At 43.0% G+C, this 17,249-nt stretch overlaps 1 protein-coding gene across 4 annotated transcripts in view; it reads right to left on the reverse strand.

Moving 5' to 3' along the window:
* Rxfp1 (relaxin family peptide receptor 1) overlaps positions 1-17,249 on the reverse strand; it is an 84,215-nt gene that overhangs the window by 30,827 nt on the left and 36,139 nt on the right. The window contains exons 3-4 of one of the 4 annotated variants that reach the window (XM_075950730.1): positions 4,388-4,471; positions 402-507 (exon numbers count right to left, since the gene is read on the reverse strand). In XM_075950730.1, coding sequence (XP_075806845.1) covers positions 402-507; positions 4,388-4,471 — 190 coding nt within the window. Of the gene's footprint in view, positions 1-401; positions 508-4,387; positions 4,472-4,965; positions 4,988-5,062; positions 5,094-17,249 lie in introns of those variants that run through there. The other 3 variants (XM_075950733.1, XM_075950732.1, XM_075950731.1) reach the window with 3 other exon arrangements.

Genomic DNA, 17,249 nt, shown 5'->3' on the forward strand with positions numbered 1-17,249 from the left:
CTTGTACTCAAGAATACACGAAAGTGTCTTCCTGTATAATAAACTCTAAACCAGCTCTTGCAATAAGCATCCAATAAAATTTCTGTGTAATGGGGAAAGCAGGGGATCGTCCTTTCTTTAGTCCCCCCACCCCCAGTAACAGTCGAAATGGACAGCATCTTCTGCTTGGATAAAATACGGTGAGTAGTCAACACCTCACAGAATTGTTTATGGAGTAACTTGAGGTGAGGCCTAGTATTTAAAAGTGTTTAGAACTATGTGCGAAAAGTTCGCTATAACTGATGGACAGATGAAGCGGTCTTTGAACACAAATGCCTCGTCAGGAGTGACCTGGTGTCAGTCCGGGCAGTCTCCCTGTTGTTCTATCCAGCCTTAAGGACGAGCCAATCTTTGCTACTTACATTACAGTCACATTGGCAGAAACTGACGGGACAGCTCGTAAATTGGCTCCATCACAGTCAAGCTCTAGATCTCGGCACATACAGTGCTTGGGCACAGAGCCAACCACTGAACAGAGAGGAAGCGGGGAGGAATGATAAAGTGAGGGGCCAGGGAGAGGAGGGGGACGAAGAGAAAGAAATGCAAAGCCATGAGAATATTGACGAGTATAAAAGTCTACCATGCTTTCTTTACCCAAGCGCTTGGGGGAAGGCTTTAAATTAAGGTTCCACAGTTTGCTCTGAATTTAACTTCAAGACCAGACTGGTCTAGCATTAACATTAGGAAACACATGCATTGAGGAGCCCATCCATTTTCCTTCTTCCTTTCTTCTTCTTCTTTTTTTTTAAAGATTGATTTTTGTGTGTCTGTGCAAGTGTATATGTGTGTGTGTGGTCCTGAGCACATGTGTTTGATTGTGTGTGTGTGTGTGTTTGTTCCTGGGTGCCCAGAGGGCAGTAGATAGATCTCTTGCCACTGGTGGTCACAGGTGATTCTGAGTATCTGCTGGTGAGGGTGGGGATGGGAGGATGGGAATGGGAGAGGTGGGAGGTAGTGGACACCGAGAACCAAACTCTAGGTCTCCAAGAGAAGAAAATGTTCTTGACAACTCACATCTTTGTTTTGTTAATGGAAATCTGGCTAACTTGGGGTTAGGGAAAAAAGAGAGTTTCCTGAACAAAGTTCCTTATGATCTTCTAAGTTCTCTAGACCTAAGAGATAAGGAAAGGAATCACACACAGTGGGATGGACGGGAGAGCAGAGGGCAGGAGCAGAAGAACCATCTTCCCAGCTCCACCCATTTATTTTTAATATCGGATTGACCTTCATTTGCCACAAAATGAATGAAATCTTCTGCTTCTGTCTCCAGCTGGAGAAGTGGTAGTGTGTGTGGGGGGCTTAATGTCTGTTTGCAAGCTTCTGCTTGAGAATGAGGATCGGAAGTAACAAATAAAGCCTTTGCTGGAAGACTAAATCATTTGAACCAGAAGCAAGCAAGAAAGGAGATGAGGCTTCATCCTTTCAGAAGGGATTTCCTGGGTAGCTCAGGGTGGAGGACTGAGAGAGCAGAAACCCTTCAGAAGCTTCTGCTTGTCAACACCACATTTTAAATGAGCTATAACTGTCTTAAAAATAAGCAATGATATTGAAAGCACTGTAATTTTAGCTGCTTTGAAGAAGTTGGTAGACATGGCTACCCATGTTCCTGATTGACAACTGTTGGAAGTGGTTTCCCTTGTTCACTGGGGCAGTAAGTGTTGGCAGCCATAGCTGCAGCTGTGAAGCTCCCAGCACCAGGGAGGAGTAAAGCGGAGGGCAACCCTCACTGTCTTGGGAGTGTCAATCCACAGCGAGCAGAAACCATACTGTGTAAGTTACATGGGATACACATACCAACGAACTGCTTAGCTGTGTGCACTGCAGGTCTCCAGGGGATTCTAGATGTGCCGAATCTCATCTTTAAGATACTTCAGCCCTGCATGATGGCTAAAAGCATCCGCCCACCCCATTCTGCATCTTCCCACCACCCAATGTTAGTGACCTTGGAATGCCCGGCAAAGCTTCACCCTGTAAGTGCAGTTTTAGGCATGAATCACCCTATGTATGAGGAGAAATGATGTTGTACACTAGCCTTTGAAGAACTGAATCCCATCACATCCCAAAGTTGTACCTGTTCTGCAGACCGTGGTGGCACACACCTGTGATCCAGCATTTGGGAGGCAGAGGTAGAAGGGCTGTGGGTTCAAAGCCACCCTGCTAATATAAAATCATATTAAAAATTGTTCGTGCAAGAATTTCAGCTGGGTTAAAAAGATGAAAGCGTTAGCCAGTTAGTGCTTGTGGATACTGAGTAAACAATTTCTTCCTCAAATCCTTCAAAGTTAAACTTTGGTCAGGCATTGGCTTTACTGTGTGTGACGCTTCCCACGACCTTCCTCCGAGGAGCGGACTTTAAAATGTGAGCGGCTCACATCCTTTCAAACACCCAAAAATGTTTTTGAGCTGTTCTTAGGTGAATTTCCACCAGGAATCTGATACGAGAACAGTGTTGCAAATAGGAACCTTAATTTAAGTTTCACCCCAAGATTCTTATCCTGTACTTGTATTTCATGTACTGCTTGAAAAAGAGGTTTAATTTAGCAATTTTAATCCCCACTCTCTCTAAAGAAATCTAACTAAAAATCAAGCTTTGTATGTCTTCTAAGTATTGATAAAAAAAATCACCTCTGTGCTGATCTTGATCCTCATTTATTGTGTAGTGCCACAATCCTTGAGTTATTATACCTATGACAAATCTCTTCCACGTTGACAGAGTGGGCTAAACAGGGCTTTCTGACCAACTCAGTCTGTTTTTTCCCCATTATTTTTGCTTTACAAACTATGAGTTAGGTAAGCTGCTGGTTCCTCTTCTTGACCTTAGTGACCTGAGCTTTGGATGTGGTCACTGGACTCTCCTCAGCAAGAGCTTTCCAGCTCGCTCTCTCCATCTCTATCTTCTTTTTTCACCTTCCCTCTTCCATCTTGTCTCCTTCTTCCCTTCTGCCTCCCTTTCCCCTTTTTCTTTCCAGTGTTTTTGGAGACAGGTTCCCACTGCATGGCCCAGGATGGTCTTGGATGCCAGATCCTGCTACCCAGGGTTCTGGTGCTGTCATGACAACATTGCACATCGGGTTTTTCCTGGTTGACATATGTGCACCGTTACCAAGCATTTTCTTAGAGAATATTTTTTTTGAGCCATTACCGTTTCATTTGCCATTCCATTTCTGCCTCTTATAACTTGTTAATATGTTATTGATTTCATTCTGTTAATACCTATACCTTAGCATTAAATCGATAAAATTTTTTGGAATGTAGTAAAATAGAAGATTCAGTTCAATTTTTAAATAGTGTGAGATATAAAATTCAATTAAAATGTAGAAAATGGAAACTAATATATAAAATGGAAAATGAAATTACATTTTAAGATAATACATCTAGTTCATATTTCTATTATATTAATAGCAGTGCTATACCTTTTAAATTGTTTTCTTCAAAAAGGTTTTAGCTCACATTTTTTCTTTCAACAGTATTGGAGATTGAACCTGGGGCCCCACAAACACTAGGCAAGGGTCCTACAGGAGCTGCATCGACCCTGGACTTTTAGCTTTCTAAGGATCCAATTATTTGGCTCCCCTCTTTTGAGAGGCAGGTGTGATGCTGCCCTAACTTGGTGGGTGCCCCTGAGACTCAAGGGTGGGTGGGGGAAATGTGCAGGCCTTTATATGGGGGATTGTTGGGAGGCTATCAATCTCAATTGAGGAGTAAAGACCAAAAGTATTAGCAATTTGAAAAGCTAAACTTTAAATTGTGGAAAACAATACAGCCAAAAAGTCCTCCTGCCCTCCAGCCCTCGGCTTGTGAGGAGAGCTTTGACATTACAGGTCCAATAATTTATTAACTGACAAAGGGCACTTCAAAGGCATTATTTTAGCAAGTATTCCTGATCTGAAACCCGACAAAGCTGCTGCTTAGGCTTCTCCCTTCTGTACCCTGTGCAGTGTCTGCAAGTGAACAGCAAGTGACTGCATAGCCAGATGCAGTGACTCTGGCTTCCAAAAATCTGTGGGTTTCAATGGCAGAAGCAAGCGTTCTCCATTTACAAATGTTAGGGCCCAACCAGCGGCCCCCGTCCTCCATCTCCTTGCTTTCCTTCGCTGCAGAGTTTATGGCGGTGGGCAAAAGAGGGCATTCTAGAAAACAGCAACCCTGACCGCCGACACTAATTGTGTTTGCGATACCTGCTTTGATTGAGTCCAGGTGCACTTGAAGATAGGATTCCAAACCAAGGCCTCCTTTCTTCAAACATTTGCAACTAGAACACTCTAACCGACTTTCAGAAATTTTGCTGTATCCAAAACGGAATAGCTTGGCATCTTACCATGGGCTCATCTGCTGTGTGGCTACTTACAGCATGCAGAAGGGGGTCGTGGAGTCAGTTTGGAGATATTGGAAAAGTACTTGTCGAATTGTAGAGACCAGCCATTGTTGTCTCCTGAAAAGAAAAAAAAAATCCGAGAGCGAGAGAGTCAAAAAGGAAAATCAAGCAGATAGACTTCACTATCTCGGCACAGACAATCCCTCTAAACAAGCCAGTGAATCTCCAAGGTGGTTCGGTAATTACGACCAAGGACCTCCTGCAGGGGTGCGTTTCTGTCCCCAGAGGGAGGTGTGGGGTGGCCCAACTCTCCCTGCTCATCAAACACTGTCATAGCAAGTCATATCTGCCTATCCGTGAGCCAGTGGCAGAAATGCCGAAACGTCGTTTTTAGTTTTCTAGACGGCCTTCATGAACGGAAACTGATCCCTGGTGTATATAGACACATATTTATTCATCAAAGCTGGTGATTCACTGGTCTCTGGCAATGTTGAGGGGGCTGCTGTTTCTGCTTCCCTCTCTCCCATTTTTCCACCCTCCCCTCCCTCGTACTCCCTCCCTCTTCTCTTTTGCTGTGATGCTATAGATCTCACTCAGGGACTCTTACATACCAGGCAAGGGCCCTACTACTGAGGTAACACTCCCAATTTTCTCATTCCTACAACCAAGACTGTTCTTTGTCTCAGAGCCCAGAGAGCAGGTCTTGACCTTGTAGGCTGCAGGGTGGGTTGTGAAATCGTGGACCCGGCAGCCGAGGCTCATTTGGCCACACCTCTATTCCGAAGCAGTGCGGGGAAACTGACGCCCCGGCATCTCTCCCGAGACACGGGGCTGTTTTGCAGGTGGTATTTCCTTGCCGCTGAAACTGACAGACGTGCCAGTGACTGACGCGATGTTGCTTTTCCCAGTGCTCCTTTAGCAGATCCTATATTTAACTCAGAGCTTTTGTAAGCGGACTATTTTAAGTTGTCACATCTTTGTCATACACAGTACAGTGACTTGACACCACCGGCTTGGTGCCCTTCCTGGTTATTTGTCTCTCATGAGTGCTCTCCGACCTTTCTGCTATTGTAAGGCATGTGCTATGCGTGGATATCTTAGCTTCCGTACGGTTTCTGTGATAAAATCCTCTGACAAAAGCTAGTTAAGGCGAGAGTTTATTTTAGCTCCGAGGTTACCGTCCATTGTTTTGGGGACATTACAGTCACATAGGAACTTGGCAGCTGGTCTCCCTGCACTGAATTCGTCTACTACTCAGTTCCCATTCTTTACCCTCGCCAACTCCAGGAAACCTTGCCCAGGGATTGGTGCCATTTCTCGGTTAACCCAGTCACAATACCGCCCCTCCCCACAGACATGCCCAGTGGCTCGTTTATCAGGTAATTATGGATTTTGCCCAGTTGGCAATTAGCCTTGGCTGTCACTGTGGCAACAATTCTGTCAATCAAGTTCAAACGGTGTAGTTGCTTAGGTCTTGTAGTTGCTCGCTCTTTCTCCTTTCTTTTCTGTTATAAAATGGCTTTAGTAAGGCTTTCCCTGGGACACTGTCTGGGATCAGGTGGACTGTTACAGACAAGGGTGGCTTCACAGCTAATATGGACCCTCTATCTAGCAGTGTTACCACAATGTATGTATCACCATAAACCCCGCCGCATGGACTGCATCTGTCTCATAACAGGTATTAAAAATCATAAATATTTACACCCTTGTCATACGTGTTTTTGGAACCTTGGGGTCCAAAGTTCCTTCAGCAGGGACACGCTGCGCGCAGAGCTGGCTGATGGGGAAGGGATGACAATGCCATCCATTACTCTTGTGGTTGACATGAACGGTAAGGGAAGAGGGGCAAGGGTCTGTGGATATCAGCGATGGGAAAGCCTGAAGCCCAAGTAGCGATGGGAGACCTGGCTGTAGACAGGCGGCTCTTGCAGCACGCTATCGCTGAGGTACAGTCGCTGACCAAGTGCCAGCAGCCCCTTCCGCACGAGTGACTGTCACGCCGCTGACCTTCTTAAAGGTAACATCACTGGGCAACATGGATCATTCTGGAGGGGACCCCTGCACCCCTGCTGGTTTTTTTTAACTTCTTCCTGTCATTTCCACTGACTGTTGAAACTAAGCTGCTGCTCATGATAAACAATTGTGACTTTGTTCCAACTGCTGTGTCTGGGACAGTGTCCTCGACACACTGAGTGCACCCGTGAGGTCAGAGTGGAGCCACAAGCATCCCTGCTGCTCCTTCTCTTTCTCATTCTTACGTCACTCCTTTCCACCTCCCCCCCACCACACACACAGAGAGCAGTGGGGAAACAGAAAAAGGTCAAATAAGAAAAATCAGAATGGCAATGAGGGATTTCTAACTAGCAGAAACAGAACAGACCTGCTCATTCGTCTTGAGTTCGGAGGACTGTATTTTGTAGAAATTTCTTTTTAAATAGTACAAGCATTTGGTAATGAGTTTTTAACCTTCTTTCTGCTTGCCAAGGCTTTTTCTTCTTCCTAGCCTTTACTTCCTCCAGCAGAAGGCAGGCACACAGAACAAGAGACATGGAGCCAGAATTGCAAAGTCGGAGTTAGCATTTTTAAGAGAACAGCTTTTTAGTATTATGTGTTTCTATATTTTAACTCATATATGCTTGGTATTTTAAGGATGCACAGTTTTTCATACATTAGTAACTACTGTGGGAATTTAGATCTCTGCTTTTTTGGAGGTGATCTCGGGTAATCTGCAGAGTATTTTACGTTGAAAGAAGACTGGGGATATCCGCTGAATGGGTGGAATACTTAAAGATACACCAGTGAAAGAGAACTCAGTCTCCTTTGCTCTAGTAGAACTTGCAAGTTAAGGCACTACCAAGAACATAGACTCTTGTTCCAGTTCTCGTCAATTTTGACAGTATGGGATCTGGGTTTTGCCACTATGGGGCTGGATAGCTGCATTTTATGTATCCTGGGGAATCTTAGTGCAAGTCCTCAGGGGAACTGTTTGCTATTACTGTATTTTCATAGAAGGACAACCCTTTTAAAATGATTGTTTTGAAAATAGCATTCTTCTCACAGGGCAGCAATGGGGAGTGAGCTTGTTGCTTTGCACGACAGTCCAGTAGAGGAAAATGACACTTCAATGCTACTACAACCTAGTCTTCCTTGAAATTTGCAAATACTTCTCCTGAATGAAGGAGGGTTTTTTAAAAAAAAATCCAACCAATGGCCTAACTGCTTCAGTAATTCTAAATGCAGTAAACAAGAAGCATAAGAATCTAGGACTTCACCTCCCACGAGGGGGAAGGGGACAGAATCCCATAAAAAGAATGAGAAAGAATGAGCATAAACTGTACAAAGAGATGACAGAGGACACAAACTCTTGAACAAATTCCCAGAGAAGGCAAAAGAAGTCAACATACTTATGAGTCAATCAAGAGACACAAATACTGAAGAAAAACTAAACTGAAATTCTAGAAATGTAAAATTCAAGGAGCCAAGCCAAACAACAACAACAACAACGACAACAGTACTCAATAAAAGCCTCACCAGAAATGGAGACATGGCTCAGTGGCCGAGAGTGGGTGCTGATCTTCCAGAGAATCTGAGCTTGATTTCTAGTTAAGTGACTTACAACTGTTGGCAAGCCCAGTTCTAGGGGGTCCAATCTTTAGAACATTAAGAAAAGAACAAATATGTGAATCATGGACATAGAAGCAGGATAAGAATTTGTCTTCAAAGAAAAGAAAATAGTTTCAATGAAATCACAGCAGAAAACTCCCCAAATTTAAGGAAAGAATACCTATCCAGATATAGGAGGCATTTAGAACCCCACTGAAAGAGACTAGAAAAGAATTTCCTCATCAAGGACTAAATATCCAAAATAAACTATGTTGGAACTGGAAAGACAGAAACACAGAGCCAAATATAAAGATAGATCCATCTTAAAAGCAGCAAATTTCTCAAACAAAACAAATCAAGACACAGCAAAACAAAATAAAACTTTTAAAGTAAGGAGGACCTTGAAGGATGTTATTTCAAACTCTAAATGACAACAGCCAATTCAGAATATTATACCCAGAAAAACTAGCTATTGTAAAGGAATGCAAAAGAAAAAGTTGGCCACTAAGCGAACTGCACAGACATTTGAAGAATACTTCAGACTGAATGGGAAGACAAACACATCATCCACAAGGTTACAGCAAAGAATAAACCATGCCAGAATGGTGGTTGAGCAGAAGAAGACTTGGAAAACATCAAACACTTCAAAGTGACAATAAATGGCACATATTTCTCAATAATAACTCTGTTATGGTTCATCAACCAATGTAGCAATTCAATCTGTTGAAAGAAAAAACTCACCAAATTAGGGTCAGGGCAGGGTTTTGTCTTTGCATTTCCAGGAAAATAAAAACATCCAACTGAGGAATCTAAAGATCTTTGGACAAATCAAACATTGAGAAAAGAAGGGAGAATCATCCAGAAAAAAAATACCAAGAAAAGGAGTAATTGGCTTTATGATATAAAATGCTTCTACAAGGTAAAGTTTCATAAATCTTTTTGTTTAAGAAATGTTGGTTTTTGCTGGATTCTACAGACATGCCAAACAGGTAGTCTTTATGTAGTCCCGACTCAATTGGAGTTGGAGTGCGACTCTCTCCTTTTCTAAACCCAAGTATGTTGTTAAAAGAAAATTCAAAGTCTCTGTCTCGTATCAGAAGAGCCACCTGGTATGGGACAGAATAAAATAAAAATCTAGGACTATTATTGTCACAAAGCTCATACCCCTTGAATTTATTTTGACTCTTTAAAATTTTTTCTTAGGGTATAAGTACTATCTCGAAATTTAAAATTTCTTTTTAATATTAATGATATCAAAAAGTACTAACTAATTCTAGCCTTAGGTTTCATGTAGCTTCCTGCATGTGATTTCAGGCTTAAGTTTAAAGAGCTATTTATTATTAAACCTGGATACCCTGGATATACTTAATAGAAAATGGTCCCTTAACTTCCCTAAGATTTACAGCTTATGACATTTAATATGTTTACATTCCTAACAGATCTCTGAAGTCTCCAAAAGGATGATGAACCCCACAACGATGATTCTACTTGGATTTTAATAATACCACTAAGCCGATAATTATCGCCTAAAGGTTGTCTTTGGACTAGAAACTGTTCAGGACAGTTTCAAGATGGCTGGCTGAGATGGTCCGTTCTCACGCAATTAGGGGGGAGGAGTACACCTGACAGTCTGCAAAGCTTTGGAAAGAAGGAACGGATCTGGCACTCTACAAAGCAAACATCCCGTTGGTGGATGAACAAGTAGGGGTTCATTTGTAAGGTCCGGATTCATGCAAACCAGAGCGTTCTTGGTGTTCACACGCAACGTTTAGCACCCATTCTTGGAAAAGAGTGGAACATCTTTTGCTTATAAAGTGATTAAACAGAGAGAGGCCCTGAAGAGCTCGAGTGAACCTGGGGGTGCAATGTGGATGAGTTCAGTGGTTTGTCAAAACAGCTACATGGAATGCAGTCTCTTTGAATTTTAAGGGCAATGGTGGTTTGCTGTACGGAATGCTCATGCCTCTGTCTGTGGTCTTAGTCAGTAGAGGCAACCATTTGAAGAAGTCAAAGAGTGTGTCGAAACCCTGGGCATCTTTTAACAAAAATTATGCCCACAAAAAGGAAATACTGCCCCTCACTCCTTATCTAGTAAGCTGTGCTCTGAGAAGAAAATCAAGACCATAATTCAAACATGCCTTATGTATTACTTTTAGGTAGTTTCTCTTGATATAGGTCTCATTCTGTTGTCTACACTGGCTTCAAATGCCTGGGTTCAAGCTAGCCTCTTTGAGACAATAGCTGGGTGCCACTGTGCCTAACCCTGAACATTGTTGGATAAACACTTCATTTCCAAATATATTGGAAATTAAAATAAGGCTGGTAATTTTAGAAGAGCTGAGGGTTCTTCTTATATTTTTGAGACTACTAAATGTAAAACCAATTAGTTTTGAACACCAAATACATGATTATAAGATGGTCTTGATGGTGCAGCTACTTGGGAAGTCAATCTAGAAGGGACAAAGTTTAAGGACTGCTTAGGCTGCAGAGTGAGTTTCTGGCCAGTCTGGGGTCATATCTCAAGACAAAAGCAAAAAGAAGGCTGAGCCACAGGTCAGTGTGAGTGCTGTCCCATGTCAGTCTCAAGGATCAATTCCCCCCCCCCCCAGGACACAAAGACCCAAATCACGACTACATTAATACAAGAGTCATGGCCCATGTCATTTTCCCCCTCTGGTTTTAACTTTAAAAGGATTAATCAATGACTTTAGTGAGGTATTCTGAAATGGGAGCCGATTCCAGCATTGCTCTGTTGGGCACTGTCGTCCTCCTGAGAACAACATAAGACGCTTTCTTAAAAAGTTAAAGAATATCCAATGTTTTTGAATTTTAAATGCAGGACAAATTAACATTAAAAGAGTCCTTGAATATGCTTCTGGTTTCTAATCCTATTAAAAATACATATCATCACTATCACACCCCAAAATAGGCACCGCTTATCTTGTTCTCAAAGTCAATGCCAAGCCAGTGTTGGAAAAATCTCCCCTGGGTGTTAACAGTTTCTCTTCTCTTAAGTATCTTGCGGCCCCTACCCCTTTCCTGCTTTAGGCAAGTAGACGTTCACACTTGCATCATCTGAAAAAGATGAGACAGAAATTCAAAGGTTCACAGAAGAGCTAAATTCCTGGAATTTTATTTTCAAATGCTTAAGAGTGACATTTGACAAGAGGTTTGCAAGCCTGTTAAAGAGAACCATTGGGCTTTTCTCCTCACAAACGAGATAAGAGAATTGGGCCGAAAAAGGACAGCTGAGATGTACTTCATTTCTGGCTTAGTTATGGGTCATATTTCCCTCACTGGATTCTGGAGCAGGGTGACCTGGAGTCATGGGGCAATTGTTACAGTCAGAGCCTGGCTTGACAATGGAGCAGCGGAGTGGACAAGATTAGAATGGTTAAGGCAGCTGAGCCTCAGGACCATGAAAGTTCTCTAGGAGCAAGGCTAACTCAGGTAATGAAATGTTACCCTCGAGCCCTGGAGGGCTAAGGATGGAGGCAAGAAAGACTGGGTGTGGAGTGTCTGTGACAGGCTGGTGACTACTCAGAGGTGTTGAAGGAAAGGAGCAGAATAATCCATGCGTGTCTCAGGGGACTATGTGGTTTCATAAGAAGACAGAGAGCCAGACCTCTGCCCCTGTGGATCCCGTATAGTGTCCTGTCACTACAGAGACACATGAGCCCAGCTGTAATCCTAGTAGAAAGGAAATAGACGAGATGTTTAACGGCTTTTCTCTATTGAAAGGATGGAAGCTTGTAATAGCAACAACCTTTGGCCGCAGAGGAAAGTTTGCTTAAAGACTGTTACTCATTTGGGAATGGGAGCTGACATTTCCAGTTCATGTGCAGTGCAGGGCTTTAACTTCCCAGTTTAAAGGTAATAAAACAGTTCCTGTCTCAAAGACCGTCATGAGGATTAAATGAGGTAAAATACAGACTTAGAATCGTATCTTATATTTAGTAACAATGTACAAACATCAGCTCTTACTACCATCATCACACTTGATATTTAAAATTTGGAGGTATCTCTAATTTCTCATACACTACTTTTCTAAGAAAAAAATTTAAAAATACTTTCCTTTAAAAAGAAGTCTAAATGTTATAAATATCATGCAAGAGGAGGTGCCATCCAATTTAAATTTTATCAACAAGATACTTGTTTGAATGCAAAATCATCTAATAATTAACGGCATGGGCCTTGCTCTTCTACCCAGGAAAAAACAGAATGTGGAAGCTTTCATGTTTGGATAACTGTCTCTCAAAGTCCTTAGCCCACATCATTACTAGGAGATGGTGGAGCTCTTAAGAACTGGGGACCAAGTGGGGGCTTTAGGCTACTTAGAATGGTCCTTGAAGGGACCCTAGTCCCTTTGGCCTCTGACTGTGAGCAGTTCTCTGCCCATACACTCCTATCATGGCGCACTCCCTTGCTGTAGGCTAAAGCCATGGGATAAACTGATCATGAACCAAAACCTCCTCAACTGTGGACCAAAATAATCTGATTCCTGTTACCAGGTTGATTATCTAAACTGTTAGGGTGAGGAGAAGCTGGCCCACAAGCCAAACAGTTGGGATGGTATTTTACTAAACCTGTTAGCAGGAGACTAACGTCATCTTTGTGCACTTTTATTTTCCATATATATGGAATGCATATCTTACATCATACTTATTTACAGTGTGGATGAAATGAAAGACAACATATGAGGGACTTGTATTGTGACTGCACACATGAATACTCAAATAAGAAGACAATCTGGTTATAACTCCTGTTAGATAAAACCAACTACTGTCAAGAAGAAGGTAAGAAAAACATAAGAAAGCTATGAAAAAAAGGGCTCTCCAGTGCCTTGGGATTTTTCCAAATAAAACACAGCATTAACAATTGATGTCTAGAGGGAGGGGCAAAGGAGAAGCAGTTAAGGTAAAGTCTGGAAAGTTCAAGCTGAGGTCTGAGTGTTGACTATCTCCCAAAGGTCCATGTTTTAAAGGCTTGGTTTTAAAAGTGATGGTAATGGGAGTTTTATGTGTGTAGACTAGTTGGAAGTCTACAGATCCTCAGACATGTAGCCAGAAAGAGGACTGTTATCCCTTCCTGTTTTTGTTTTCCTTCCTAGACATGAAGTACATGGCTCTACTGTGCCATGTGCCTCTGCCATGGCAAGGCCCATCAATCATGTACCAGAACCCATGGGCTGAAATGGCCCAACGGGTCTGTGAGCCAATTGTGAGCCACAATGAACCTCTCGTCTTTGTAGATTTCTTAATTGATTTTCTTAGGAATTTGTTACAGGGACAGGAAGTGAAGGCACAGCTGCGATCTAAATTCTGTAAGCGATTGTTCTTATCTTTGCGGGGAAGCACAGTGCAGTTTTCAGGGTAGTCAAAGCTGCCTTCCATTTATTGCTAACTGCTTGCGAGGAGGAAGGCAAAAACGTGCTAGTACAGCTGAATTCATGAAGACCTCGTAGACTCCACACTAATTTTTGTGTGCCTGTGCCCAGGAATGCTATGCCACTAACCTTCCTGGCCGAGGACAGCTGGCTCTCCACAGCCCAGACAGTTCTCAGAGGGAACAAAGAACACAGCTGGGAGAAAGGCTCATGACCATCTAATAATGAGCAATGCATTTAGCCCAATTACACATGAAATCATCAGTCTGAAGCCAAAGGAGTTCATCTATTTGGCCCATGGACCCAGGAGACAACTTCCTCTTCCTGAAGCATCCAAAACCAGCTACAGGGGGAGGAGAGGCAGCCAATGACCACTACAGCGTGGAGCCCTTTGAAGTTATTCAGGCTTGGCCTGTTCAGTTTGCTTTCCCTCTCCTACGGAGCTCACAAAAAAGACTCTGGTCAAAGACCTTCTCTTCCTCCTGTCTGTCCTTTCAACACATTAATGTCTTTCTGGGTGCCCTGTATGGAGAGCTCTGTCTCCTGCCACTGTGACTCTTCTTCTCCATTCCCCTCCTGTGCCTCCCTTGTGACTATGGATGACTGATCATCACATAAAAGAACAAGGAGTATCCACCAAAAAAGATGTTTTTCGAGGACAGCTATCTGAAAAGAGAACCCTATCCTTGAGAGTCTATGCCGCACGCAGTAAGGTGCAAAGACACCGCATTGGAAATGCTGTCTGTGATATACCCAACTCCAGATTGCTTTCATCTGGATTGGGGATCAGGTCTACAGAGGGGCTACCCTTTTCTGTTTCTCATCCCCTGCCTCGACTGCTCTAACAAATTACTGCCATTTGGTGACTTGAAACAATAGAAATGGATTCTCTCATGGTTTTGGAGGCTAGAGTCTAAACTCAAGGTGTCAGCAGAGCTACATACAAGGCTCCAGATCTTTTCTTGACTGTCTGGGCTGTTGCTTGCTTCTGGTGTGCCAGTAAAAGTCTAGCCTTTGCCTCTGCCTGCCTACGAACACTACATCTCTGCAACTGTTTTCTCTTTCTTGCAAGGACACTGTCATTGGCTTTGGGGTCTATCCTAATGATTCTGTCAGAACATGGTCTTAATCCTCGTCTTGGCAGAGACTTTGCTTCTAAATAAGGTCACATTCATAGGTTCCAGGAGGGCACAAAGCTTTCTGGACATTTTCTCTCTACTGTACAACATTCCAAATGTCATAGAAGACGTTTCAAGCCATTTCTTCTATGGCTTACAGAAAGGCTAGCGTGGAAATGGTCAAAAATGTCTTCATTCCTTTTCTGTGCATGGCGCTGTAGAGGTGTAGAGGAGGCGAGAGATGTTCAAAGAGCAAGTCTAGTAAGGACAGGCATGATGACTTGGTCTTTAGAAGTCTTGAACTCCATAATAGGGCAAGCAGTATAGCTTCAAATGAGGTGGTGTAGCTGACGTGAGAGGGGTCACTCTGTGTACTGGCTCTACTTAAAAAACATGAAGAGAAGTTGGAAATGCAGAGCTCTCTCAAGTGGAAATCTAGGTGTGGTGAATTGATCTGATAGTCACACACACACACACACACACACACACACACACACACACACACACACACGCACATTGGCTGTGGAAGGTAAACGACCCCAAGGCCTTGCACATGCTAGGCAAACGCTCTACCACTGAGTTCCAACCCCGGTCCTCACCCAAGAATTGGATGAGACTTTAACTTTACACTTTCACGACCGAGTTGGCATTCAGTTCGAAATGAGCACATGTGATTTCTAAATGAGAACTGTCAGCATTTTGTAATCAGATTCCCTTGCTGTTTACCCGGGCACAAAAAAGGAAAGGTTTTTTTTTTTCTCTATCTCTGCTTGGCAACGGACACACCAAATTTCTTTCCACTCTGATGACTTCAGAGTATTGTTTGGTTTGTGCTCAGACTGCGTTCGTGAAAAGTTTCAGGAGAGATGAAAACTGTATTAGTGACACATGGTAAAAAATACAGAAATTATATGTTAAATACTACAACTTGGAGAAATTCACTTTTCTATCTAAGTAAATTACATATGTGGCCTCTATATTACTTTTTAGAAAGAAAAGGATTCCCATGAATTCAATTGAAAGGTTCTAAGTATTTTTTTTCTTGCATTATGCCCATGGACACGTTCAATGGTTAAATATGTTTTAATGGTTTTTGTATTAGGTATTTTATTCCTCATACTTGGTTATTGTGTTAATTTCTTTCTGTTTGGATGAATTGCCACAAAAATAGCTTAAAGAATTAAGGGTTTACTTTGTCTCACAGTTCAAGGGTGTAACTCATCATGGCACAGAAGGCAGGGCAGAAGCTTCAGGCAGCTGGCTGCCTTAGAGTCGAAAAGCGTACAGAGATGAATGCTGTGACTCAACGTTTCTATGGTTATTCTCTTGCTTACGCTAGTCCCTTTTTAGGGTTTGCTGAAGATGGCAGTATATGCTCAGTTTGCTTTCTCCATTTTATTCAGTTTGGGACCCCAGCCCATGGAATGGTATCCACACTGGCAGGGTGGGCCTCCCTACTACAATGAACTCAGTCTGAAAACTACCTCACAGACAAGCCTAGAGACGACTTTCCTCCTTTGTAATTCTAGGTCCTAAATTGATAATCTGTGTTAACCATCACGAATCTACTTCTTCTAAGCCCGGCACACAAATGTATCGCCCTGAAGCCACATCTTCCACTGTTTGTACTCATAGGTTCACGACCATCTAATAATGAAACCTGCATTTAGCCCAACTACAAAAGGTCCCCAGACAGGGCAGGGAACCCTGACTGCTCTTCGGACTGGAGAGGGAGGGGGAGGGGAGTGGGACATGGGGAGTGGGGGGAAGGGGACGGAAAAGGGAGGCGGGGAGGAGGCAGAAATTTTTTAAAAAAAAAGGTCCCCAGAGTCTTGAACAGTTTCAACACTGTTTAAAAGTCCTAAACCCAAGTCTCAGCTGAGACTCAAGACGGTTTTTTAATTGTGCTTTTTTAGGAAATAATAATAAAATCTCATGCACTTTTAATATACAATGGCACAGACTAAATATGCCCATTTCAGCAGAGAAGAGAGGGGGCAGAGCAAGGGAAGAACAATCCAAAGGAGATGAATACCCAGGAAGGAAATTACTGTTTGGCCACTCAGACTTTTGAAGGAATCATCTAGACTCCAACGCGGTTTATTAGCCCTGTGTCTCCAGCTCTGCCTCCTGCAGCATGCAGTCTCTTTCTTGGGCAGCCTCTGTTCTGTCTCTGCAGCATTCCTTAGTGGAAACCACATGGTCCTTGCATCCCCAACATCCCGAAGTTTCCACTGCAATGTAGATTCTACCCCCTCAGCTTCATGCAATTGCTTTTTAGAATCTCCTTATAGGGACTCCAACCCTAGCACAAGATAGATGTTCGACCTGCTTTTAAAAACCTTCCTGCAAGCCTGCATGACTCCCTCACCCTCGAATCTTTCATGCCTATAAAACCAGTGCCATACAGATGCTGCTGCTGAGTTCCGTTGCCAGCTCCTCTCCTCTCCTCTGGTTCTCTTGGACCATGGTTGCAGCCGCTGATGTGTCCTGCTCAACCTTGAGCAACTCTTTTTTAGGTTATTGCTTTTGAAAAAGAAAATAAGTATTCCTAGCTTAGGCTCTCTCACCTCCCAAATTAATTGGTGTTTTGCAGGCTGGAGGCTTCATTGGCTGGCTCTTGCTTAGGGCGCCTTTCCTATGGTCCCATCGCGGAACATGATGTTCATCTTTTCCGGTGCTAATCTTTTGACATATCATAGCTACTTTTGCTACACGGTCTTTGTCCACAACCTCAAACCCCCTTGCTTGGGCGATTCAGAGTTTCCACATCCCTCTCCTTGCTTTC

Source organism: Microtus pennsylvanicus, chromosome 16 (genome assembly GCF_037038515.1).
Source record: "Microtus pennsylvanicus isolate mMicPen1 chromosome 16, mMicPen1.hap1, whole genome shotgun sequence".
Classification (NCBI taxonomy): Eukaryota; Metazoa; Chordata; class Mammalia; order Rodentia; family Cricetidae; genus Microtus; species Microtus pennsylvanicus.